Genomic DNA, 24940 nt, shown 5'->3' with positions numbered 1-24940 from the left:
ACTCCCTGAGCATCTGACAGCATGTCCAGTCCTGCCTCTCTGTACTCTTGCTCAGTGCTCTGGGCCAAGCAGGGGGCTTTGCCCCTCAGTCACAGCCTGTCCGAGACCACCCAGCTATTATGTGAAGGAGCCAGCACCTTATGCTGGCCCTGAGGACTCCAGAGTTACTGACCCCAACAGGCTGTCTCTCCTTTGAGCAGAAGCTAGAGGACACGGAAGTCACCAAGCACAGGTGGAACCACCTTCCACGAAACTCAGTTGACTCCAACTAACTAAATTTTTTTTAAAGGCATTTGATTCTCTCTCCTCATTCTACTTCCTTCTGCCAACCAAGTGAGCATGACTTAGGTCCTTCTCCCTGCCAAAAAGAACCAATCCAAGAGCCGAGATCCACCCCAACTTTTGCCAACAATGCCTGCCCCTGGAGAAACTCCATGATGAAACCCAGGAGAAAGGAATTCTCTTTCGTAAAAGCCCTAATCAAGGGCACCTGGGAGGCTCAATCTGTTAAGAATCTGCCTTCGGCTCAGGTCATGATCCTGGGGTCCTGGGACAAGTCCCCCCATTAAGCTCCCAGATCAGTGGGGGGCCTGCTTCTCCCACTCCCTCTGCCCCTCCCCACTGCTTGTGCACACTCATTCTCTCTCAAATAGATAAATAAAATCTTTTTAAATAAATAAAGCCCTAATCAAGTCCACGGCAGACCTAGTGCCCAGGTAGTACGATCCTGACCCATTCAGTTTGCCTCTGGACCCTGTTTTCCTCAGCTGTAAAAATGAAGGGCTTAGATTCCTGTTAACAAGAAAACTCAGAATTCTCAAGGGAGATGCCCTCTTGCCAACTTTAACCACATTTCGGTTTTCTCTATTAAGATTCAGAAAAGATTTCATGAAGGGTAGCATAACTAAAACCTGCTTGCAGATGACTCCTTGCCCACCCCTGAGGACATCCTAAGGAACTCATCTGGGGCAGCCATAGTTTAGCATCTATGCTAGGGTAGGGGTGGGTCTTGCAACCTGAGAGGGCAGTGCTGGGCTTGAATGGGCTTAAGAGCAGACGCAAACCTTCTTTCCAGTCCCCACACAGGCAGAGAAGAGCCTTACAGCACAGGTGACATTTCCAGGAGAAAGCCCCCCCCCCCCCAGTGCAATGAACACCACGGATCCAAATGTTCTGTATGATGCGATACACAAGGACCCCGGGTTCCAGCCCTGCCTATGCATCTGATTCACCTGCACAGTTTGTTATAGAAGGTCTTCTCCCTAGACCTACAGAATCAGAACTCCCAGGAATGGATCACAGTGATCATTTCAACAAGCCCCCACGGACTGTGATGACCAGCTTGGAGAACCACTTATGTTCTTCTTGGCAATAGGGAAACCAAGAGGGTCATTTCTGATGGGCCCTAATGAAGGCTCTCATAAAGACCTTCCAGGAGGAACAAAAGAGAAATCACATCAGCAGTCAGACGTCTGGGGCACTCTGACAACTCTTAGAACCGCAGAATCCAAGCGAAGGACAGCAGCCCAGCCACACCAAGGCCACACTCCTGTCGCAATCCGGATCCCCCCGCTAGATGGCAGACACGCACCAGACAGCCTCACCTGGCAGGGTGCCTCCTTCCCAGCAGCTTTGGGTTAAACCCCTTCCCTCCGCGGTGAAGCCAGAGCAGGATCGCATGCCTTGTATGCCTTGCAGGAGGGCGGAAGCGAAGTGAAGGTGTACAGAAGGCTGGAAAGGTCCGAAGGAAGTATTGCCATGAGCGTCGGAAATTTCACGAACTAAAAAGAAAGAACAATAAAGAGGAATCTTGAAACCTCCACAGCTGCTATTACCTCACATGAGAGAATCCTGGGGTTTCGGCAGAAAACTCCCAGAGACACGTGAGATTTGAAGGCAGAGGTCAGGGGATCCCTGGGTGGCTCAGTGGCTTAGCGCCTGCCTTTGGCCCAGGGTGCGATCCTGGAGCCCCGGGATTGAACCCCGGGATCGAGCGAGTCCCACGAGGGGACTGGAGCCTGCCTCTCCCTCTGCCTGTGTCTCTGCCCCTCTCTCTCTATGTCTATCATAAATAAAATCTTTAAAAAAAATGAAGGCAGAGGCCACACTGGCTTTCCTTGGCTGCGGGCAGCCAGCGCTCAACAAATACTGCATTGAATCCCATGCCCTTGTCATCCTGCAACACATCAGAGGAGGCAATGATGTAGCCCAAACGGACCCTCAGTATCAGAGCGGAACGCCGAGCAGGGGCTGGACTGTAGGACAGTGTTCGTGCCAGGCAGCTTCATGTTATCCGGCCCCTCATCTTCACTGGTTTAATTGAGAATCTATGTCTGGGTTTAGTCCTAACTCAAGCTGATTCATTTGGCTCTATTATTTCAGGTTCACAGTTGATTGGGGGGGAGGGGATATATATATATATATTTTTTTTCTTTAAGTTTATATACAGGGATGCCTGGGTGGCTCAGCAGTTGAGCATCTGTCTTTGGCTCAGGGCATGATCCTGGAGTCCTGGGATTGAGTCCCACATCGAGCTCCCTGCATGGAGCCTGCTTCTCCCTCTTCCTGTCTCTGCCTCTCTCTCTGTGCCTCTCATGAATAAATAAATAAATTCTTTTTTTTTTTTTAAGTATAGATACAGGCGTAGCCCAAGATTTAGCCAGTGATTTAACTTCATTCTAGGTTAAGTTCATCCTAGCAAGCCATCTGTTTAAACTCAGCTTCAAAAATAGAAACCTTAAACAACACCAACAACAAAACGGGGCACCTGGGAGGCTCAGTGGGTTAAGCGACCCTCCGACTGTTGATTTTGGCTCAGGTCATGATCTCAGGGTGGTGAGATGGAGCCCCCTGTTGAACTCCACACTCCAGCGAACACTGCTTGAGATTCTGTCCCTCCTTCCTGCCCCTCCCACCACACCTGCACCCATGCTCTTGGTCTCTCAAATAATTAAAAAAAAAAAAAAATCCTGGGATGCCTGGGTGGCTCAGCAATTGAGCATCTGCCTCCGGCTCAGGGCATGATTCTGGGGTCCTGGGATCGAGTCCATCAGGCTCCCTGCATGGAGCCTGTGTCTCTGCCTCTCTCTGCCTCTCTCTCTCTCTCATGAATAAATAAATAAATAAATTATTTAAAAAATATTTAAAAAAATAATAAAATATTTAAAAAAAATCTAAACACGTTCCATCAGCAGATGATGACAGGAATGCCTCTCAAAGCGAACCTTCCCACGTCCCAGGTCCCCTTCTCCACCCCTCTCTCTTCCGTAGAGTCTTTAAGCAGGTTCTAACCGGGTTATTTTCATCTGAACGGAGGAAGGGGTTTGATTCAAAAGCACTAGTCAAACGGGATTCTGCAAGCTGTGGGGCAGGAGGTTGGATGGGAGGATGTTATGACAGAGGGCGGGGAGACAAAGGGAACTTGCCAAGGGCCTCACTGGCCTGTCCCCACTGTCCCTCCGCCTATAAGGGAGCAGGACTGGAATGGGAGAAATGAGCTGGGCCCCAAGCAAAGCTCGAGAGGTGGTCCACCGAGGTCCGTCCGAGGCGGTGGAGAGCGACGCAAAGGGAAACAGGGCTAAGCCGGTTTTGCACAACCACTACCTGTGCGACAGCAGGCCCGGCACCTGGTCCGTGACGGCTCGCGTCTTCCCGGGCCTGTAGATGACGGTCATGCTGGACGATAATACCAGCTCTTGCAGAAGCACCTGTTATTTAAAAACACAGCAGCCTTCTGAGCGTGGATCCTCTTAAATGACAGTCCCCTCGGATCCGCTGCATTCCTCGATGGCTTTGCACGTATCACTCAAACAAGTGTCTGGAAACAGCAGAGTGGCTCTGCGCTGTCGACCTTCAAAATAGAACCGCCAGTTATTTTACCGGCAAAAGATGGGTTTATTTGGGAAGAGCAAAGACTTGCAAAGCGTGAGGACCCAACGGGGGCAAAACCAGGGACACCACTGCGGAGCAAAGGAGAGGTACGGGCTTTTATAGGGGGAAGGGGATGTGGAAGGCTGTTACGAGCAAGCCCATTGGAGCAAACTGGGGGTAGGAAGTATAGTGGCTTCTCATTGGCTGAGCTGTGCCGGCTTCTCATTGGCTGGGCTGTTGCGGGTCTCTCATTGGCTGAGCTGTGTCGGCCTCTCATTGGCTGGGCTGAGCTGTGCCGGCCTCTCATTGCCTGGGCTGTTGCTGGCTGGAGAGAAAGTAAGCCTTTCTTCCTCCAATCCCGATGGTCAAGTAGCATCCCTGCACCAGGTCCTCTGCTGTGGGATTTGCCTTTAACGAGGAGGGGTTTGTGGGGAGGGGGCGAGAGCACCCCGCAGGACCTCCTGACTCCTGATTCTAGCGTGGTTTCTCTTTATTAATTTTCACGGCATGTAAGTGAGGGTGATTTGCTGTCTGGGAGGCAGTGGTAAAGGGATGGAAGCCGAGAGGCCGTGGGGGACTGGTGGCTAGGAAGGGCACAAAAGCCAATTATTTGACTGTCTCTGGTGGTGGGTGACCTAGGTCTTTTAAAAACAAGATGTAGGAGAGGCCTAAGTGGCTCAGTCGGTAGAGCCTGACACTTGGTTCCCCCCAGATCATGATCTGAGGTCTTGGGATCCAGCCTGGACTCAGGCAGGTTCTGTGCTCAGCATGGGGGGCTGCTGGAGATTCCCCCCGCCCATCCCCTGGCTCACGCTGGCACATTCTCTCTCTCAAATAAATAAAATCTTTAAAACAGGGAGATGAATATCTGCATCGATTGCTATATATTCAGGGCAATCACACACATGCACATGTGAGTTCTCCTGAAGTCGTAATGTAAACTTCCTCCACCCACTCCCATCAAGTTTTCTTCATTTAGAAGGTTGCTTGGGGTTTCAGTGTGGGAGGTGAGGGAAGGAGTGGTGAATGGCTCAGGGCAGGCAGTGACGGAGGAGCTGGCAATAACTGCATGATGCGGAGCTGGAACATTCCAGAGATCCAAACCTTCCCAGAAACCTTGGCCCTGGCTTTTGGGAACAGAGACAGGGACAGAAGAGAAATGCACAGGGGCACCTCTCACCAGCATTCCAGGCTGAGGTCTGGGGTCCAGCCCAGGGCTGCAAGGCTTAGGGACAGCAGGCTGCGTGCATGCAGCCCCCTGGTCACATCCGCTGAGCCCTCACGCCCACTGGCCTCAGTCACTGCTCCTCCTGCCCAAACACCACAAAGGAGACAAGAATTGGCTCTTTTGTTGTTGTTCAGTCTTTATTTACAGCAAAGTACATAGTATGTGGTCATTTTTGTAGCTACTAACAATAAGGGCAGGGTGGTAGAAAGAAAAGGAGAAGAGCAAGCATAAGAAAGAAAGAAAGAAAGAAAGAAAGAAAGAAAGAAAGAAAGCAAGCCTACGTCTCTAGCTACTCACCCTGTTCCTGAGGCAGGACCAGCTAGGCCCTCACTGCCTCTAAGAGCAGCAAGGAAGCTGAACTGGAACACCAGCCACCTGGCCTAGTAAGGAGGGCAGCACGGGGCCCCAAGACAAAAGATCAAAGGGGACTCTGAACCCCACACTGACCCCAGTGCTCTCCCCAGCCTGTCCTCTGCCTTGTACTGCACACCAGGCCTGTTCCCCCCACCCCACCCCACCCTGAGGTAGGGTGAAGGGCAGTTAGGGAAATCTAGGCAGTCCTTCCCAGAAGCACAGCCCTGCAATCCAGAACCTGCCCTAGCCTGCCTAACCCAGCATGGGTCCCTGATGCTGGACTCACTGACAGGCAGGGGTGAGACTCCAGAGCAGAAGAAAACGCTGCCCTTCCCTCTGCCAGCCTTTAGGTGTTAGCACAGATCAAGGGTGCTGAACAAGGACAGCAAAGGCGATACACAAACTGACTGGGCTCCCGTCCCTCTTGCTTCCCAACCGCTCTGAGGAGCCTCCAGTCTGACCTAGTGGCCTAACGAGAGACTGGCAATCTGCCCTGGGCCCAGAGACAAGTGTTCGCTGCTGAGCCCAGGAGAGGGAGGGCAGCAGCATCCACGTGACCACTGGGCAGCCAAGACCAGAGCAAGTTGTCGCCGGAACCGCTGGCTCTGGAGGATGAACTGGAGACCTTCCCTGGCGACCTCCCCTGGCCTGTTCTTCAGGGATCCCCTTGTCTAACCGCCTCGAGGGTCCATCCTATTCACTGCAAACCAAATTCACCTCCTCGGGTCTAAATACTTGCGGGCTCCTCATACAGACTCCAACAGTCTCTCTGCCCCTACCGGCCTCAGGCTGCCCAAGAAAAAGAAACCCGGGTCAGCACAAGTTCCATTAGCATGAAAGAGTTATGAGGTCAGGCCTTCCCAGGACACAAAGCTTGGATGCTTGTTCCCCAAAACACTTGGTCTGTGGGTCATGCCTGGGCCGGGGAGTGGGGTGTGGGGGAGAAGCAAGCACCATTGGGCAGCTTTGAAGCCACAGGACTCCCATGCACACGTAGTCAACATTACCCCATCCAGCTTGTCGGTACCTCCCCCCTGGACCACAGAGGGGACCCAGAGCACTCAGGTCATGGTTTCTGGCCTAGGGTCATGGTGTCTGGTCTAAGGAGCCTACCCCTGACTCTCCAGTGGAACCAGAGATCTAGTGACTCTCAAAATACCAAGCCCAGGATTTGTCATATAGAAAGCTCAAGTTCAGAGAGTTAGCTGAATGCTGGGGTGGCCACACGGGGGCAGAGCTGCTCATCCCTTACTTGCTCCAGACACAGTGTATCACAGAACCGAGGGAGTTGCCGGTGCTGCCCAGTAGGCACAGCCCGGTGCCCCAAGCCAAGCCACCAAGAATCATGGGTGATGGTTTTCCCAGGAGGCCAGGCAGCCCTCGAGCCATTTCCCAGCGAGGACTGGGCTACTCAGAGACACTGGAGGCTTGGTCCCAACACCACAGGTAGATGAGGAAGCAGCTAAGGACGTCAAGGCTCAGAGATGAGAAGACTCCATCTTCCAAGGCAGTGGGACAGACAGCCAAGGCACTAAATGGTTTGGCACCTGGGAGCTTCAAGTACAGTCGAATGAGCTACCCACCGAAAGGCCAAGGCTCCCCCAGACGGGGGTGGGCTGCCCCTGAGCACAGGGAAGCCCCAGCAAGGCCTTGGGTCCTCAGGATCCTAACCCAAGCCTGCCACCCGCCCTTCATCTTAGAACCATACAGGGCACGACGACAAAGAGAATACTGGTTCTGAAACATTCCAGAACGTATTCAACCCGGTGAGCTGACCGGCCTTAGATGGAGGCACCTCGGGAGCCTCCCCGTGCTCCGAGCGGGCAGCGGCTGCCACAGGGAGCTCCCTGCAGAGCCCGCAGCCGTCTCCTGAAAGTCTCGGGTGGGGGAGGCTCTGCGGGGGAGGAGGTTTGACTTTTTGAAACAGCCAAACAGAGTGAGAGCCGAATGGAGTCCAGAAAAGGGGGACCAAAGGTGGAGGTCACTAGGTCAGAGGGACAGTTCGGTGTGACTCGAGAGTAGCAGTGTCAGGTTTTCCTGAAAGGCTCCAGTGGGCTAGGAAAGCAATGGAGGGAGAAGGTTCCCCAAAACATTTCGGGTGCCGGCAGCCGCCGTGGGGCAGCTGCCAGCCTGGCCTGGAGGGCACAGACGTGGTCAACCAAGAAATGAAAGCCTCTGGCTCGTCTGCAGTTAAAAGCGGAGGCTTGAGGACCCTAGCGTCATACCTGCGAGGGCTGGCCTGGTCCCACCTCCTCCCCCAAGGATCTGCAGGCATCTGTACCTCTCCCGGAGAGGGAGCCCTCAGGACAGGTGGGCGTCTCTAACCCTGTAACTATGGCCTAAGGCAGCCTGCCGGGCCGCTGCTAGGGACCATCCGGCCACCAGTCCCTGAGTCTGGGCGAACAGAAACTCGCACTCACTCCCCGCACGGGCAGGGCCCTCACCACCCTGTGAAGGGTGGTCGCCAGCCGTCCTTCTGCCAGCAGAAGTCCCCAGCCGAAGCCCAGAAGCCCAGACTCCGGAGGCCACCTGCGGAGCAAGGCCCAAGGACTCTGCTGGAGGAGTTCCCTGGGAGGCAGGGGGAGCCAGCGTTTCCTCGAACACCACGGCAGGTCCCATTCTACTCTCTCCTTCCCCATCTTACTGGGAAATGAGCCAATCAGATAGATCCCTTTCGGGGAAGGAGGGAGAGGCAGCTCTGGCTTCTGGAGACGCTGAGAAGTGGACGGAGGGAGGGAGGGGCAGGAGCGACCCGGGCAGCCAGAGGTGGGGCAGCGGGCAAGGAGAAAACACAGAAGACTTGTTCTCCTCAGTGGGTCTCTTCCCTGAGTTTGATTTTTGAGCTGAGGTCTTGCCTAATTTCAACTCAAAAAAATGAAAACAATTAAAAAAGGAGAAGAAGAAGAAGAAAAGCAGAGAAAAGAAAAGGAAAAAGGAAAGAGTATCTCTTGTCGACACACCATTAAGTTCCAGCTCCAAGAAGGTGGCATCTGGCAGGGGAGGGGCAACCCAAGGCTCCCAACTCCACCATCCTCCAGCTGCAGAGACTACAGCCGTGAGATGCGCCTCCTTCCTCCGCTGCCCGCCTCCCCCCACACCCCTGCCTGAGCCTGAGCCCCATCCCACCCCACTCCCGGAACACGGCAGCAACGGCCTCTCGGTGAGACTCCAGCTCGAGTCTCAAACACTCAAATACAGGCCCTTCTGCACAATACTTACAGCAAACAGCTTTACAGTATTTGTACATTTACACAAAAATAGATCCTTTTATATATATATGTATGTATTTATAACTGGTTACACGTTGGATTCATAATTAGGCATCACCAGTAGTAGTTGGCACAGTTTGTCATTTAAGCTCAGGGTCAAATTCGATTTCGTTTCGCCGCTCCGAAGCAAAAAAAAAAAAAAAAAAAGGAAAAACAAAGGCATGTCATCTCCATGGTGTTTTCTTAAATACAGCAAATGTCATAGGAAACCACATGTACGGATGAACAGAGCCTCTTGATCCCTCCTCCTGTCTCTTGAAGGTAGGGGCCGGGTCTGAAGGAGACAGGGGTCAATGTGGCCGGCTGCTGGACTCCGATGACTGCCTCTTGCGTGAAGGGATGTAGCCGTTGAGATAGCCATTGGTCTGCCGTTTGGAGAGCCCTCCGTTCAGGATGTCCTGAATGTGCTGCACAATGAGGTTGATGGCCACTGTGGGGCACAGAGCGGCCGCGTTAGGGATGGTGCAGGGAGGGGACCAGCCTTCCACCAGGGGACCCATCAGCACTGCCCCCCCAAGTCCCAAGTAGACTGACCCCTGCAGAAGAAGGTTCTTTCCTCCAAGGAAAATGTGATATGGGGCTCTCTGTTCTCAGCATTAGAAATATAAAGTATACAGCCTGCTTAAGATTCTCTCTAGCTCTAAAATTAATATTTTAACAAAATCTTTTTTAAAAAATTAAAAAAAGAAGACACCGTGAAATATATTCATCGCTATGATGGACACCAAATGGTTCAGCCAAAAAAATTAACTGTTTAAGCGGAGGATGTTGAAATTTATTAAAAGGAGAATGAGAAATCCAGAAGTACCCCTACTTCTCAGACCAGCCAAAACCTATAAATAGATAAATAAACACAACCAGCTCCCTTTCAGAAGGGCTACCTTGATGGCAGGTCATTCTAAATCAAGATGAAAATGTACTTTTGCTAAAGGGTGGCCTTGGATGCAAGGCCTCTGAGGGTCATTGCTGGGAGTGACAGCCAAGGACAATCTCCAGCCCTCTGCTTTCTGCTGGAGAAGCACGAGTTCCTGTTTGTCACTATGCACGTATGCATGGGGGCCTCTCCCCAAGGCCAAACATGTAGGCAGAAATTCCTTTCTGGCCCCCAAGAGCAGACCAACAGTGGTTCAGCCACTGTCCATGGAGCCTAGTTTGGTCACCACATCCTGCCCCAAGTATGACTGACATAGGGTAGAAGTCATGCCCCATGGGATGACCCCCCACCAGGACTCACCGAGGTTATCTACACCTCTCGGAATGATCACATCAGCGTATTTCTTGGTCTGTGGAGAAAGATAGTCACAAGGCATTAAAGAGGAGTTCCAGAGAAAGCAGCCCAAGCCCCTGTTGAGGGGTTATGGGGAGTGGGGTCAGCCTTCCCACCACTGACCCCAGAGAGCGGCACTTGAGGCTGCGAGCATAGTATTTTTTACCCCCTTTATCTAAATTACAATAAATCAGTCTCTTGATTTTTCATTATTAATGTTTTAATACTGTTCAAGCTCTGGCCTGCAGAGAACGTAGTCTTTCAAACCCAACTCATAACTGCGCCCTCCCTACTAAGAAAAATGTGAATTAGAAAAACCCAAATTTAAAAGGGATGTGGTTCACCTTGGACTTCTACACACAGTCTGAAAGGTGACACCGCTGATCCTAAAGCAAGGGTAAAGGGGATCCCTGGGTGGCTCAGCGGTTTAGCGCCTGCCTTCGGTGCAGAGCGTGATCCTGGAGTCCTGGGATCGAGTCCCACAGTCAGGCTCCCTGCATGGAGCCTGCTTCTCCCTCTGCCTGTGTCTCTGATCTCTCTCTCTCTCATGAATAAATAAAATCTTTTAAAAATAAGTAAGTAAGTAAATAAATAAATAAATAAATAAATGGTAAACAAACCCAGGAAAGACGACCCCCACTGATGACCATTTTCATCAGCTCTGGGATCCCACTTTAAAACAAAAACAAAAGCCACAATTAGATACATTCCCTTTTGCGTTTTCTTATTTTACTGAGATTTTTGTGGACCAGTTTACAAATAACTGTGCTCCGGTGTATGACCCACATTTAGAAGGAGACCAAATAAAAACTGTCTTCAGAATGTGGGCATCTTCTATACCAAAACCGTTCAAATGTAGCTGTGTCAGGCCCAAATCCAACCTGAACCAGGCAGACTGTTGATCAGATCCAAACTCCTGGCTTATGGAGGAGTGACCTGATCTTCCCTGAGCACAGAGGGGCTGGACTGTGGGGACAAGGAGAAAGCACCCAGAAAATATGCAGAATTCTAAGCTCCGTGATAATTAAGTTAAACAGCAGAGAATTGGCAGTTAAGGCTCATTTATGCCCAATCATAAGTTTACCTAAGTTCAAAAGAGCAGGAGAAGATAGATAGATGGAAGGATAGAATTTCCTGGCTCCTCAGCTATCCTCTGCCCTCTGCCCAGAAACCTAATCCTGTGACCCAGAGCTCTCCAGAGGAATGAGCAGGGCATCGGCGTGATTCAGGCTGACTCAGAAAGTCCACCTGTCCCATATCGGAAACAAAAGTCTGGTCTGGTTTGACGCAAAACCTACTCACAGACTTGAAGGAACACACAGTTTGAGATCAAACTTTTCCAGGAGAAAGCAAGACGTTAATAACAATGAGAACCCGAGAAATCCCCACGCCTCGATGCCCTAGGATTCCAGTCCCCCAGAAGAGATCGCCTAAGCTCGGGCTAAGTCCCCATGTCTCCCTGCTTTCTCTCAGAGCTGAATTATAAATCGTTAGGGAGTCGACCTGGTGAAGACACACACACGACACAGGTGCAGGCGTCTCCTGAGTTAAACACTTCTTCTCAGACGACATCATCTCCTACTTCTTCCTCTACCAGTCCTCCGTCCCCCACTCCACACCCTGGTGGCCCTCCCTCAACATTCACCTGCCTGTCCCCATGAAGCTCAGAGTTTTTCCTGTGCTGAGGGATGATTCGCTGAAAGCTAAAAATTCCCCATATCCCCAACCTTCTTTCCCTGAAAGCCACCTCCCCAGAGAGTTCCTAGCTGCCACTGGAGGAAGGAGTCGTCTGTGCCAGGGCAGAGGTATGGAAGCTTATTCCAGCATGGTGGGACGCTTCCCATATAGGAACTTACACAGGCCCCAAAGACAAGCTCAAAGGGAGGCTCCACGCGGTGGCGGAAGAGGTTCAGAAGCCCTCTGCACGCACCAATACTGCAACCATCACAGACCTTTGGAAGACCCAGATGGCCGAGCCTCTGCTTAGAGATGGTGCACCGTCACAGCTTGAGCCCACCAAGCAAGGGGCGCAGAGCTCGCTGGAGTCAGACAGCAGGCCCCCCGAGGGACCACTCTGCCAGAGATGATGGCCTACAGCTCCTAGAGAACACCCTGGGCAGCACACAAAGCCCCAAAGTCCGCCCTTCCTTGGGACTGGAGGTCAGAGGATCCCTCGGAGAGGAATGAAATCCAGGCTGGGGGGCTCCGTCAACTTATATACCTTTATTTGTACGGGTTAAGTTTTAAATTCTAAATTCAACAAAAAACAAAACCAAGGACACAACTCACTGGCAAGCAGAATTCCTCAAAGGCAGGCTTGACGAACGTAATGTACTGGGATAAAATCTGCTCAAGGTCCCTCCCTCTTTCGCTGATGTCCCTTAATACTATAAGAAAAGGAAAAACAAGAATCAAGAAAATGGTGCATGAGCCAACACGTGTCCGCCTTCCGTGAGGCAGACCCGGCTCACATGGACGCCACAATTACTCTGGATGGATGATTCACAAGCTGGATTCCTGAGAGACTTGACCAAGAGCAGGTCAGCAGCAGCTTCAAGAAAAACATGTTACATTTTTATGGCTATAGTCAAATTTGGCTCTGACCAAACGATCTCTGTCTGGCCTAAGCCAAGAGTCTCCTGGCTTCCAGCAGCATTTGACCCAAATAAAATGTCAGTGTGACACAACGTAAAAAGCAGGACATTCCTGCAGAGCTTGGAACGGGAAATAGACGGGGCCCAGAGAAGCAGTGGGGCTCTCTGGCAAAGGGCCCCCTGCTCACCTGGATGCCGTCCCCTTGCACTTACTTACCTGTGTGCAGTCCACTGACCTACTGCCGACGTGCCACCTGATTGCGCCTGGCTCCCCCCCACATTTCAGCCCCTACGGGGTGGAGGGCAGGCAGAGGGTCCAGCTGTGGTCAGCCATTCCTGCTAACCCCAAGCACAGAGGACTGCGAGCAGAACACCACTTAGGTGAAAGATGACCACACCACGGTGTTGGAAACGGTGAGCTGGAGGTGTAGGGCCACCTGGATGGGTCCACGCTCACCATCTTCCACCTTCTTCCTCTGGGGCAGTGGTTCAGGGGCTTGCATCAAACACCTTGATTATTTTAATAGAGCCTCTTGTCAAACAAAACAAAACACAAAAACAGAAAAGGGTCTGACCACCACCGAAGGGACTGGAGTCCTGGCTCAGCCACTCTACACTAACTGCCCTGAGCCTCAGTTTCTCCCCCAAACTCGGTAATGAGAGTTTGGGAGGGGATTCTCTCAGTCAAAACACCCCGCCCTACAGATGTTTTGTGAACCTTAGTACCACAGCCGCTCAATCTTCCACCTCCCACCCCAAAGGGGAACCCTATCCATCAACAACCACTCAGGAAGGCCCCTGGGGGCTCCTCGAGACCATAGGTTCTGGCGTCAGCGTGGGAGGAAACTCACTGCAAACAAACCAGGGAATGCCTGTGGGTGAATTTCTGGAAAGCCGTGTCTCTAGGTGATTCTGTGCTTCACGTGCGCGTGCACCCGTGCAGGCAGGGGCAGGAAGGAGGGAGGTGCCTGTGATTAGGACTGGGGCTGGCAGGGACCTGGGAGCTCAGACGACTAGAAGACTGTCAGGAATACCACATTCCAGAGGGTCGGGTGACAGTGCCATAGCAGGGACTCCTCTAGCAGCTCCTCAATCTACAGGGAGATTTCTCTGCTCTGATGAACCCGGGTCATCAGAGGGTTGGCTGGTCGCTGATCAAGGGTCAGGCTAGCGGCGGTGCCTCCCCGAGCCAGGAGATGGTGTTCTCAGGCATTCTGAGGCGGGGCCTGGCGGCTGGGCCAGGGAGACGTGGCCAAGGAGGCCGAAGAGCCGCCACGTGGCTCATCCCCACAGGCCTCCAGGGCCCTTGGCACACCGGCCACCGAGCTCCCCTCGGCCAAAACACACAGTCAGTGTGGCCTCTAATTCTTCACGTCTCCAGATAAAGTACAAAGCAAAAAAAAAGGAAGCCAGGGCAAAGGGTATCAGGACCAGGGAAAAAAAACAAACACAGGCCCGCCCGCACTTAGGCAGCCTTTCCTTAGAAGTCCTGCAGAGGCCTGATGTGCTTGTTTCACAGGACACGCTTTTCACACAAGTGCTGATGGCTCTGGCAGCACGGGAACCTTTGTCCAGCACGCACACACGGGCACACGGCCTCTCACGTAGCTCTGCTACTGCCCTGAGCCCAGGCCCGCGGCTCCCTGGTGACCCGCAGACCCAAGAGCTTCACCTGCCACGCCACTGCAGAGGGGAGAGTCACACAGAGTCGGCTCTGGGGGCCCACGGCGACCCCTGGGGCCACCACGGAGAGTACGACAGGCAGAACGGAGCTGGATGTGAATCCTGACCCCTCCCTCTTACCTCTGTGACCTTAGACAGGTTATTCGACCTCTGCGAATCTCATTTTCCTTAACTGTAAAACAGAGACACGATACAGAGACTTCCTCAGAAGGTCAGGAAAACAGGGAGACGTACAGAAAACCTCAGTACCGTGGCTGGTGCATCGTGCGCATTCATCAACCTGAGCTCCTACCACGGGTTACAGTGTAACAGAATCTGGGAAGCTTCTAGGGAGCAATGGCTCCCTGACAGAGCAGACTCCTGGGAGGGCAGCATCGGTGTGCTTAGGTGGGCTCAGGTGGGCTCAGGTGAGCTCAGGTGGGCTCAGGGGGGCAGGTCAGACGCAGCTGAGAGCTGAGGGAGGGGGGAGGTCCTGCGGCGCTCCAACACGTGGAAAGACGCAGGGGAGAGGGAGAAACAGGGGACAGAGAGGAGCCTCCCACAGTTTCTACCCCAGAAAAGGAAACAGGAAATGGGTGAGAATGCTGCCCAGATGCTAGGAATGTGCAAAAGTAAAAGGCATCACCCACCTCTGCTCCCCAAGAGCCTTCCACCAAGTCATCACGTTCAGCACCCTGAGACCCCTCCTGAGCTGGGTCGGGACAGCACAAGGCCAGCCAGGTCACTGCTCCCCAGTCTCCCCAGTGCCCCGCTCCTCAGGCCGAGTCAGGAAACAGGGCCAAGCCAAGGACTGACTCAACAGGGTCTTGACACAACCCGGGAACTCCAGGGACTCGAAACCTGGTCATCACTCTGACTCGGCACATTTGCTCGGAAAGGAAAGGCCCATTCCGAAGAGGGGGTAAAGGGCAGGAAACAACCCGTCTGCCCACCTTCCCAGCTTGGCTTCCACGGCCGCCCTTCCAAAGCCACCAGGGCTCCTCTGGTCAGCCAAAGCCAAGGACGAGATCTAGAAGGACCTGGACTAAATTACAATTCCTCCATTGCTCAGTCGATTGATTCACTTTGAAAACTAGTCAAGGAAACGTGTTGCCGTAGTGAACACAACAGACTGTCCCAAGGTCCACTGCAGCCCTGACGCTGTGGGAACGGGACACAGAACTAGAGCAGGGGAGAGGGCAGGGGTCAGCCCTCCGTGGCCCCCTCAATTCTTCCCGGCCCCCGAATCTGAGGGCAGGTTAGAGTACATAACACACACGGAGGGACGGTGAAAGCTGAAAGAAGCCAATACCCCCGCAGTACGAGGGGTTCCCAGGGGGTGGAGGTCAGTCTTTCCAAGGCTGCATGGCCCCACACGGAGGAGTCCTGGAATCCTGACCCCGGGGGTCGCAGGCCCAGGAAGCAGGACATGCGGTGGGGGTAAAAGCAGGACCCCAATCAAGTCTACAGGAACTTCTTCTGCCCAGCGGCTGCTCCTGACGAACCCACCCTCCCTTCCCACAAAGCACATGCCAGGCATGGTTTTTGTCCTACGTGGGCAGAGAATGAATTTGTAGAAACAGCATGTGGAGAGGCCCTGCCAAGTCCACCACGGAAGGGACTCGCCAGCAGGTGACACGAGAAGACAGAAGGTCTGCGAGGAAAAGCGGCAGCCTCCCCGGGAGCAGCGGGAATGCGGGGGTGATAGGACCGACCCGGAGAAACCCCACAGGGAGCCACCGTCACCTCATGTGTCCCCCCCTACCCCCGGTTTCGCACAAGGATCCTGGGACAAAGGAGCAAGAGGGGGATCTTCTGTGTCATCGGCGCCACAATGATCTGTTTGAATCACAGGCCAAGAGAGTCTGATTTCCAAGGACCCTGAATCCTGTAGTTCTCGAGCCTGGTTCTCACCTCCTGCACCTCAGCTCGCGCACCCTCCTCCCTCAAACATGACTGTACCGCGATGATGCCATCAGCTCCGTGTCCCAGCTCCTGAGGACGTGGAGACCCCCCAGAGCTTCTGACCAGTCCTGGAGGGAAACTCAGGAAAACAGAACATCCACTATCTCAGGCAAAGCAGGCTTCTGATCCGGCACGCGGACTGTTACCAACCAACGCCCCACCAGGCATTTTTCCTGTGTTTGCCCCTCATCCTCACGACCCAGGGATACAGGTCGGTACCGAATCAACCCATGGGATTACCCCTATTTGACAGGTACAAAGAGGTTACGACATAACCTGCCCGAGGTCACCATATCTACTAGATGGTGAAATCAGGATTTAAGTCCAGTACATGGGACTCCACAGTCTTTTCACCCGGGTGTATCGTGCTGCCTCCCTGATTTGGCAAAGTAATGGGGACACTGAGCAGATCAACCAAGGCAGGACCTGGGTTTGGGAACTAAGGTGATAAGCCAGGCCCTGGCGCAGATGCGTGAGGGATGGGCAGGCTCAGGCCTTGACTATTAAAAAAGACCATGCGGCTCTTTCCTGGCCAAAGTCACGACCCTAAAAACAGGGCTGTCCCCTTCATATTACCCATTAAGAAACCTGAGCCTGGGACATCACACGAGTCCCAAGAGTCACCACCAAAGTCCCAAAGCTAGCTGGAGGCCGTGGACTAGAATATGGGCCTGCCACTCTCCTGTCGTCCATCGCGAAGTTCTATCCCTCCCCGACCCCACCTAGGAGCAGAAGTTGTCACCACAACTCACTTCTCATCAAGTGCAGACGCTACTCCTGGGGAGGACAAAACTCAGGGACTCATTCCTCTATATTCTGCTGGTTCTGTTTGTGAGTTCTTGCAAAGAGAGGGCTTAAGTGGATAAACCACAAATTTGTTTCATGAGCCGAGAAGAGAAATCATCACGGGCTTTGAGGTCAGAAGGGCTAGAACTTAAAAAATTCTGCCCATGATTTGCTCTGTGACTAGGAGCCACCCTTGTCACTTCCTGGGTCTCGTTCCTCTTCTGCGCGACAGGGACTCGAAGTCTTGCTCACTTGCCTCCACTTCCCTTTCTCTCTTCCTTGCCCATACCCTGCCTTGGCCCCCACGGGGGTTGGGGGGTGGGGGCTGTCATGTTCTGACTCTGCTCGAACCATCATGTCCCTCCCCAACCCTCCCCGCCCTGCCCTGCCCCACCTCCTGCAGCAGCCCTACCTGCAGTCTTGACTCCCATCTGCTCCATCAGAGTAATCTCCCCAAAAGAGACCCAAGGCCCTTTCACTTGCCCTCAAAACCCCTCGGTAGCTCTCTCCCTGTCTACCAGGGACCAAATCGGAAGCCACAGCCCCTATGATCTGCCCCAAGCAATGTCTAGCATCTCTTTGGTCAGCCTTCTAGGAACTCCAGCCACCTGCTTCCCAGAACAAGCCCTGTGGGTCTGCATTTGCACCGTGATTTTTTGGGTTGTCTACGTCATCACCCTCGCACACCCCCATGAAGCCTCCTGATTCCCTCTAGTGGGAGCAAGGGCTCTGCTCAATGTCCTGCGGAGCTGAATTCATGGGCTCCGCTCCCCAGCAAAGGGCAGTTCTGTGTCCTCAGGACACCAGGCAGAGACTCACTCAGGCACACCCTCAGTAAGGGCTGCATAGGAAGCGACCGACCGACCCTGCTCCGCAGCTGGCCGGACAGCATGACAAAACTTCCACTGAGCTTTCTGGAGAAGAAAGGGCTAGAGAAGTGAGCTGCTGGGACAGGCTGCCCCGTGCTGCAGGTACTAGGTATTCATTCCTGCCCCTGGATGGCCTACAGTTAGCTCCTGTCTTGATTACGATGCCTTTGGGAAAACCATAAGGAACTGGGCATTTAATCACAGTTTTTCCCAGCAAAACCAAAACGTAAACTTATTTCATCTCCGTGACCTCACAAACCTTTCATCATCCAAAAAAAACCCCACAGAGACTAATCCCTCCTCAGATGTCACCCAATGTTTGATCAGCAGGACATCCTGGGCTGAACTGACTCAGTTGGACTGGGCCACCCACCGGGGCCACCAGAGGCTCATAGGACGCACCTCTGCGGGAGAGCCGGGTGTCCGCATCTGTGTCCACGAAAAGCTTCATCTGGAACAGGTCTCGCACCTCCTGGGAGTAGAAGGCCAGGATCCCTTCAAAGAGCACCACATCCGCGGGGTAGACAGTGACTGTCTCCTCCTTCCTGCAAAGCACAGAGCAGATGATGGGCTGAACCAGGCAGGGCGAGCACATGGAGGAGGACACAGCATCTGTCTCTGAGTCGGGGGTCCTTCCCCATACGTGTACAGCAGGACCAAAAGGGGGAGCTCACCCCCCAGCCCTGCTGAGCTCTCGGACCACCGACGAAGACCCGCCAAAGGGCCATCACCACTGGGGCAAAGGTCCCCTCTGACCAGTTCTTCTGAACTGTCTCCTGGGGACAGATAACATGCTGTGGAACGCACAATAGCAACAGACAGAAGCAGATGTGATTTCTTCTTTTCCCTGGAGGCGTCTCCAGGAATGCTCTCGTGCCCGGCATTTAAGGAAGCTAACGCTGAACTTTCACAAAACAGAAACTCACAGTTTTCTCCCAACAACCCCACCCCTCCCCCTGTGCGGAGGCAACTGGTAGGAGGCAGGAAGGGATGGGAGAGGAGGAGGCAGAAAAAGGAAGCTGCGGGAAAGAGGGGAGAGGAGAGGAAGCATCTACAGGGAAGGAAAGCCTCCGGAGCTCTGTCGGGTCTGGCTCCACCACAAGCAGCATTGTGGCCGTGGGTCAGGGCTGTGGGGTGCTCCTCCCCCCCCTCCTCTCCCTCCCACCCTCCTCGATGAGACAGGGGTACCCATTACCTCTCCATCTACCCCACAGGGTCGCGATCTGATTCTGTCCTAAGCATCACCTACTGACTCTTGCTCAAAAGTCACTGAAAGGGAAGTAATAGTAACCGCTGCAAGACTTACTACTCACGTGGACATTTATGAATAAAACCCAAGAAAACAAATTTTTTTTAAGGTTCCTTAAGACAATGGGTTTATCAGTGGAAACACAGGGAAGTCGGCGGCTGCCAAGTCAAGAGGATGCACTGAACTTCCCTCCCATAAACACTCTTTGATTCCTTATTAGCTCAGAGCCTTGGGTTCCTGTCTAAATTCTAAGGCAGGCGCTGCTGGAGTGACTACCAAAGTGGCAGAATGTGGGGCAGAAAAGACAACAGAAGAGGACCAGGTGAATAAGAGTAGGAGACACTGTGGAACAGTGATGTTCTCTGGATGAACACAGAATCATCTAGGGAGCTTTTAAAAAACACCTATCGGGACGCCTGGGTGGCTCAGCGGCTTGGCGCCTGCCTTCGGCTCAGGGCATGATCCTAGAGTCCCGGGATGGAGTCCCATGACAGGCTCCCTGCATGGAGCCTGCTTCTCCCTCTGCCTGTGTCTCTGCCTCTCTCTCTCTGTCTCTCATGAATAAATAAATAAAATCTTTAAAAATATAAAAATAAAAAACACCTATGCCTGGGGGCACCTGGGGGGCACAGTCGGTTAAGAGACCACTCTGGGTTTCAGCTCAGGTCATGATCTCAAGGTGATGTGCCTGAGCCTCTGTGCTCAGGGTGGCATCTGCTTAAGATTCTCTCTCCCTCTCCCTCTGCCCCCATGCATGCATGCACTCTCTCTCAAATAAATAAATAAAATCTTAAATTACAAAAAAAATGTATGCCTGGGCCCTGTTCCCACGGGGCTCTGATTTTATGAGTCTAAGGCAGAGCCAGAGCACTGGTCTTTTTTATAAAACCGCCCCAGATGTGTCTAATGTACAAACCAGGGTTGAGGAGAGCCCGTTGGAGGAACGTCGCCTACCAGAAAACAGGGTGCCCACCATGGCTCAGGATGAAGAACCTAACTGGGCAGAGTTCAGAAGGGAAATGGGCTAGAAAAGAGGCTCTGTGAGTGAGTAAAATTATGAGCCACTGTGGGCAACTGCCCTGCACCAAGGAGGGGGCTGAAGAGTCTCTGCTGGGAAAAAGCAAATGTGTGTATGTTGGGGTGGGGGAGGGCGGGCTCCCGGGGCTCCGTCTGGAAAACACACTACCAGGGAGCACTGTGACCGTGCTAGGGGTACGTACGCCCACGCCAGATCAAGCACGGATCAGGACACCCAACAAATAAACACGAACAAGGAACAGATGGTTTTCCAATTCAACAAACATGCCTTGGTCCTAGGAAAGCCAGGGGAACGTAACTGTGCTGTTGTTGCAGCTCCAAGAGGTGGGAATCGATCCCTACCCAAGTGCACATGTACATTTAGAGAGGAGAACCCTTCAAAACAGCCCAGAGCTTAAAAAAAAAAAAAAAAAATCTATTGGGCAACTACCAGCCCAGAACGTGCAAGGAGCCACACTTGGTGCAACGTTCCATTTACAAGTTCAGAGTCTGGCTGGGAAGTCCACAGGGTAACCTAATCCCAGCTTCTCATTTGGCTTTTGAGCAAGAGTGAAGCCAGAGAAGGGTATTTACAGCAAACGAGTGTCTTCTCTGTCTCCGTCCAGCATCGGTTTGTGGGTCACCACGGAAGGCCCGTGCCTGGGTTGGGAGCAGAGAACTCCAAACAGCTGAGTGCAGAACAAGTGGCCTGGAGAGCTGGGGGCACTGCTGTGGTCTAAGGTGATCAGGAAAATGTCTCACAAAGACATGGGCCATGGGCCACCAAACAACAGGGTCATACAATATACGATTTGAAAGGGATCGGGAGGATAAAGAGAAGTGAATCACGTCTGGATGGGGAATTCTGCTGGGGTTTCTTTTAAGACCTGAATCTGACGGAGGTCAGGCTGCACTAGCTGCCCCTCCTTGCCTCCTCCATCTGGTCAGGTCCTGCCTCCTGCCAACCACCCCGACTTCCGCCGCCTGACCTCAGGCCCTTGTGAGTCTCTCACTTGGGCTACCACTCCAAGGGCTTTATAAATAGCATCGTGGATCCTCTCTTCCTGCCACCAAAAGACCTGCTCCCACGGAACAGCCATCTGTGACTCCCTATTGCCAGCACGTTCATGCTCCGGCCCCGGCGTCCCCAGTCTTTCCCATCTGAGGCCTGCCTGCCTGCCTCCTAGCCACTCTTCCCTCACCCTGACCCCCATCCTGCCACTCCTCACCACCTCTAGTTCCCCACTGAGCCCATCCCCAAAATCCTGCCCAACCCATTACCTTGCAAATCCCCTTCCCCAACAAATTCTTATGCTTTCCAATATATAGCTTAAATATCATCTCTCTACATATTAGAGAGGTGATAAATATTACCCTAAATATTGTCTCTCTACATCCCGCTCTAAATACTCCAAGCCTGTCCTCTCTCCTTTACACTCCTCCAAGGGCTCTGATCTTAGTTGTCAGGCTGCATTTCGACTCTGTAGCAGTGCCCCGCCCTGGACCTGAGAGGTCCCTGGTCTCTTGTGGACTGGACATCACCACCACGCCCTGCTGAGGCTAGAAACTACAAATCTCAGAATCCTTTTCCCTCTGCGGTGCTTTGCCAATGGGAAATGTCGAAGATGATACAAAACCCAGATAATTTTTAGGTCTTACTAGCCACACAAGGCCACTTCGCAGACACTGCACAAGTCCCCCCACCTTGCAGGCTGGGGCCCACAGTTGGCAGCTTCTTGGACTTGCCTTGGACCCTGCTTTCATCTCCAGTGCCCCAGGCTGCAGCCTCCCCGGTCTTAGCAATCCCAACCCCCCTCAATACTCTTATTAGCTCCAATTCCTGTACTAAACCCCTTTATTCCCGCACGGTCTGTGGTGCTTTGATACTGGAGGTGCATCTTGTTCTTTTGAGTTTTGGGCACAGTGGCATCTGGTCCAGGGTAGGACATGCTTCGGAAGATGCTAGTGAGGGGTGGGGGGTGAGAAGCAAAGCAGCCTGGCTTTCCAGGACAATGTGTTCACTCTCTTCCTCCTCCAAACAATCTTTGCCACACCCTCCAGTCCTTGGAAAGGCACAGAATGTTTGAGGAAACCCGTGTCAAAGGCCAGCTGAGATATGTACTCAAAGAACACACGGGGCGATAAAGACAGGCTTTTAATGATGGGAAACATTTGGTAGTTAAAGATGCAAGAAATCTAATTTCCCATTTTAAAAAATAGAAATCGGGTTTCCTGGGTGGCTCAGTGGTGTGGCGCCTGCCTTCAGCCCAGGGCATGATCCTGGAGTCCTGGGATCGAGTCCCACATCAGGTTCCCTGCACGGAGCCTGCTTCTCCCTCTGCCTGTGTCTCTGCCTCTCTCTCTCTCTCTCTCTCTCTCTGTCTCATGAATAAATAAAATCTTTTAAAAAAATTTAATTAATTAAAAATTAAAAAAGAGAAATCCACTCATGAGATTGAAAGGAATCATGAAAAGGAAGAATGAAAGCAGGTGGGAGAAACTTTTAAAACAGCGCAGAGCTGAAAGCAACACTGACTGAGCCACTCTGAGCCCAGAACGAGGAGGAACTACACGTACTTTCTCTGCCCTGTCAGAAGTTTAGAGACAACTTGGGAAGTCCTCAAAGGAGACAGAGTGAGCAAGGGGTCCTGGGAGACTTGAGGGAGCCTGGGGTCCTGGCCAGCTGGAGCGAAGTCCTGCAGGAGCCTCGCGTAAGCACTCAGAGGGAAGGAAGATGAGCCCCCTCACTGGCCCTCTAGGCCTCCTCAGGAGCAGGAACACAGATTGGCAGAAAGGACATGACGGAGAAACTCTCCTGAGAGTTTAGCATCTGGTCTCTGGCGGCCTCAGGGCCCTCACACCTTGACACCTCTCTGCAAGGTCCAACCAGGGGAGAAGAAAGAACAGTTTCCTTTGTTCTGTTTCCTGTGTCCTCTGCCCGGCTCCCTTACATCTTATTCCAAGAGCAAGAGCTCAGGGATGTGAATCAGGACAAATGTATAGTCCCTCACCTGAGCCCAAATTTATGAACCTGTCCTTCCAGAGTCAGCAAAACGTGATGAGCAGACCGTTCCAGGAGGTGCCGGATAAACTCCCCAACTGGTGCACAATACCCACGGCCGCACACAGCCACCCAGCCACCCCTACTGCCAACAGACAGGCTGCTGTGGGCACGGGGCAGGGGAGGACATAGCCCCGAGGCCCCCAAAACGGGAACAATCTGGGAGCGGCAACCAGCAGCGGCCCAGCCCCGAACAGCTCACTTACCGGGAATGGGAGACAAAGTCATACACAGGAATCTGCACTGTTTTCCCTTCAGTGATTTCTTTGAGGGTTTTGAAGATGAGTTCATTGTCAAAGGCATCTGAAGGAAATCAAACTGTTAAAATGGCTCTTGATTTTAAAATGCTTTCTCCTGTAATCATACACATATATTTCATCCAGAAGAGTGCATACACCCCCACCAAAAAAAAGCCAGATCTCTACCCTAAGCAGAAGGTAAACTTCCTGGATCTCAAAATAGAATCGTAATCGAATGCAGTCTGAGAAACTCATTTTTTTTCTACATATCTCACCCTTGGCCTCAGACATCTATCTCTCCTCCATGTAGAGCTGCTGTCTTGGGAACTGGCCTACGATAACCTGGAAATCATTCGCACGACTAGGGGATGTGCGCACACAAGTTTTGATTCCAGGCACCAAGTTTTAATTACAACAGTTGCAAGAACCAAGACCAGCTAAAGGGTGATGTGCGGATCTGGGACTGTCAGAGCAAGTCACTCAGGCAGACATCCTGGACTGTCTGTCGTCCATGGTCCTTTCTGCCAGTGGGCTGAGTTTCACACCCTGCCATGTGCAGACACATGTGGGATGGGGGAGCAGGGGGAGGCAAGCAGGGGCTGCTTCAGATCACAGGAAGCAGAAGAACCAGCCGTGTTCGTGCTAGCCCGTGTCTGGCCAATCTCAAGGAACAGGCTCGCGTGGAGTCACCCCTGTTCAGAGGCAGATGCAATCCATATTCAATAAGCCACACATTGTGTGATGTGTTCCAAAATTCCTTCTTTAGGCCCCACCAAAACCCTGAAGGTATTTATTAATCTTCCATTTTTTTTTATAGAAAAGAGATTCCAAGGAGTCAAAGAGCTCCCTCGGTCAACCAGCACACACACTCACACACACACCCTCAAGTCCTGACTCACCCGGGTGATCAAAATTGAACTGGCCCTTCAGGGCTTTGGCCTTCTGCTCCGAAGTGAGGACACGATAGAAGCTATCCTGGCTCAGGATGACCACCTGCTTCTGACGACAGTCCACCTCATTCTGTCCCAGGAGCTGCACAATCTTAGCGCAAACAGAAGACTGTGGAAAAGAAGAGAAGGCCAAGGATTAGAGGGAGAGTCACCAACTGATGCACACGCCCTATGCAAGGAGCTTCGGGAAGGAAGACTCCAAAGGCTACCATCTTGTCTGAGGGATCAGAAGGCTAAAGGAGAAAGTCTGCTGAGAGGCAAGTGGGGGGTGGGGGTCCTCAGAGTCTCTTCCTCCCCTTCCTAAACACAACTTACTACTCTTACTACTCGCAGGTATCTATCTGCAGGGGGTTGCAGCGGGGAGGACAGTAATTTCTGCCTCTTCTTCCACAAAATCTTTTCTGAAGTCCCTAATAACAAAGAACACGAGGGGCACCTGGGTGGCTCAGTGGGTTAAGCACCTGCCTCAGGCTCAGGTCATGATCCCGGGGTCCTGGGATGGGGTCCCGTGTCACCAGCCTCCCCGATCAGTGGGGCGTCTGCTTCTCCCTCTCCCTCCT

At 52.7% G+C, this 24940-nt stretch overlaps 1 protein-coding gene across 3 annotated transcripts in view; it reads right to left on the bottom strand.

The window, feature by feature from the left end:
• Positions 1-5209: 5209 nt before the first annotated feature.
• Positions 5210-24940, bottom strand: part of UCK2 (uridine-cytidine kinase 2) — a 102106-nt gene continuing 82375 nt past the window's right edge. For all 3 annotated transcript variants that reach the window (XM_055333921.1, XM_055333922.1, XM_055333920.1), the window contains exons 2-7: positions 24330-24489; positions 23398-23494; positions 18267-18409; positions 12278-12375; positions 9956-10004; positions 5210-9151 (exon numbers count right to left, since the gene is read on the bottom strand). In XM_055333921.1, coding sequence (XP_055189896.1) covers positions 9012-9151; positions 9956-10004; positions 12278-12375; positions 18267-18409; positions 23398-23494; positions 24330-24489 — 687 coding nt within the window. In that variant the 3' untranslated portion in view covers positions 5210-9011. The remainder of the gene's footprint in view (positions 9152-9955; positions 10005-12277; positions 12376-18266; positions 18410-23397; positions 23495-24329; positions 24490-24940) is intronic.

This window comes from Nyctereutes procyonoides, unplaced genomic scaffold, assembly GCF_905146905.1.
Source record: "Nyctereutes procyonoides isolate TBG_1078 unplaced genomic scaffold, NYPRO_anot_genome, whole genome shotgun sequence".
In the NCBI taxonomy this organism is placed as follows: Eukaryota; Metazoa; Chordata; class Mammalia; order Carnivora; family Canidae; genus Nyctereutes; species Nyctereutes procyonoides.
Note: the sequence above shows the minus strand (reverse complement) of the source record. Positions and strands in the feature narration are given on the sequence as shown.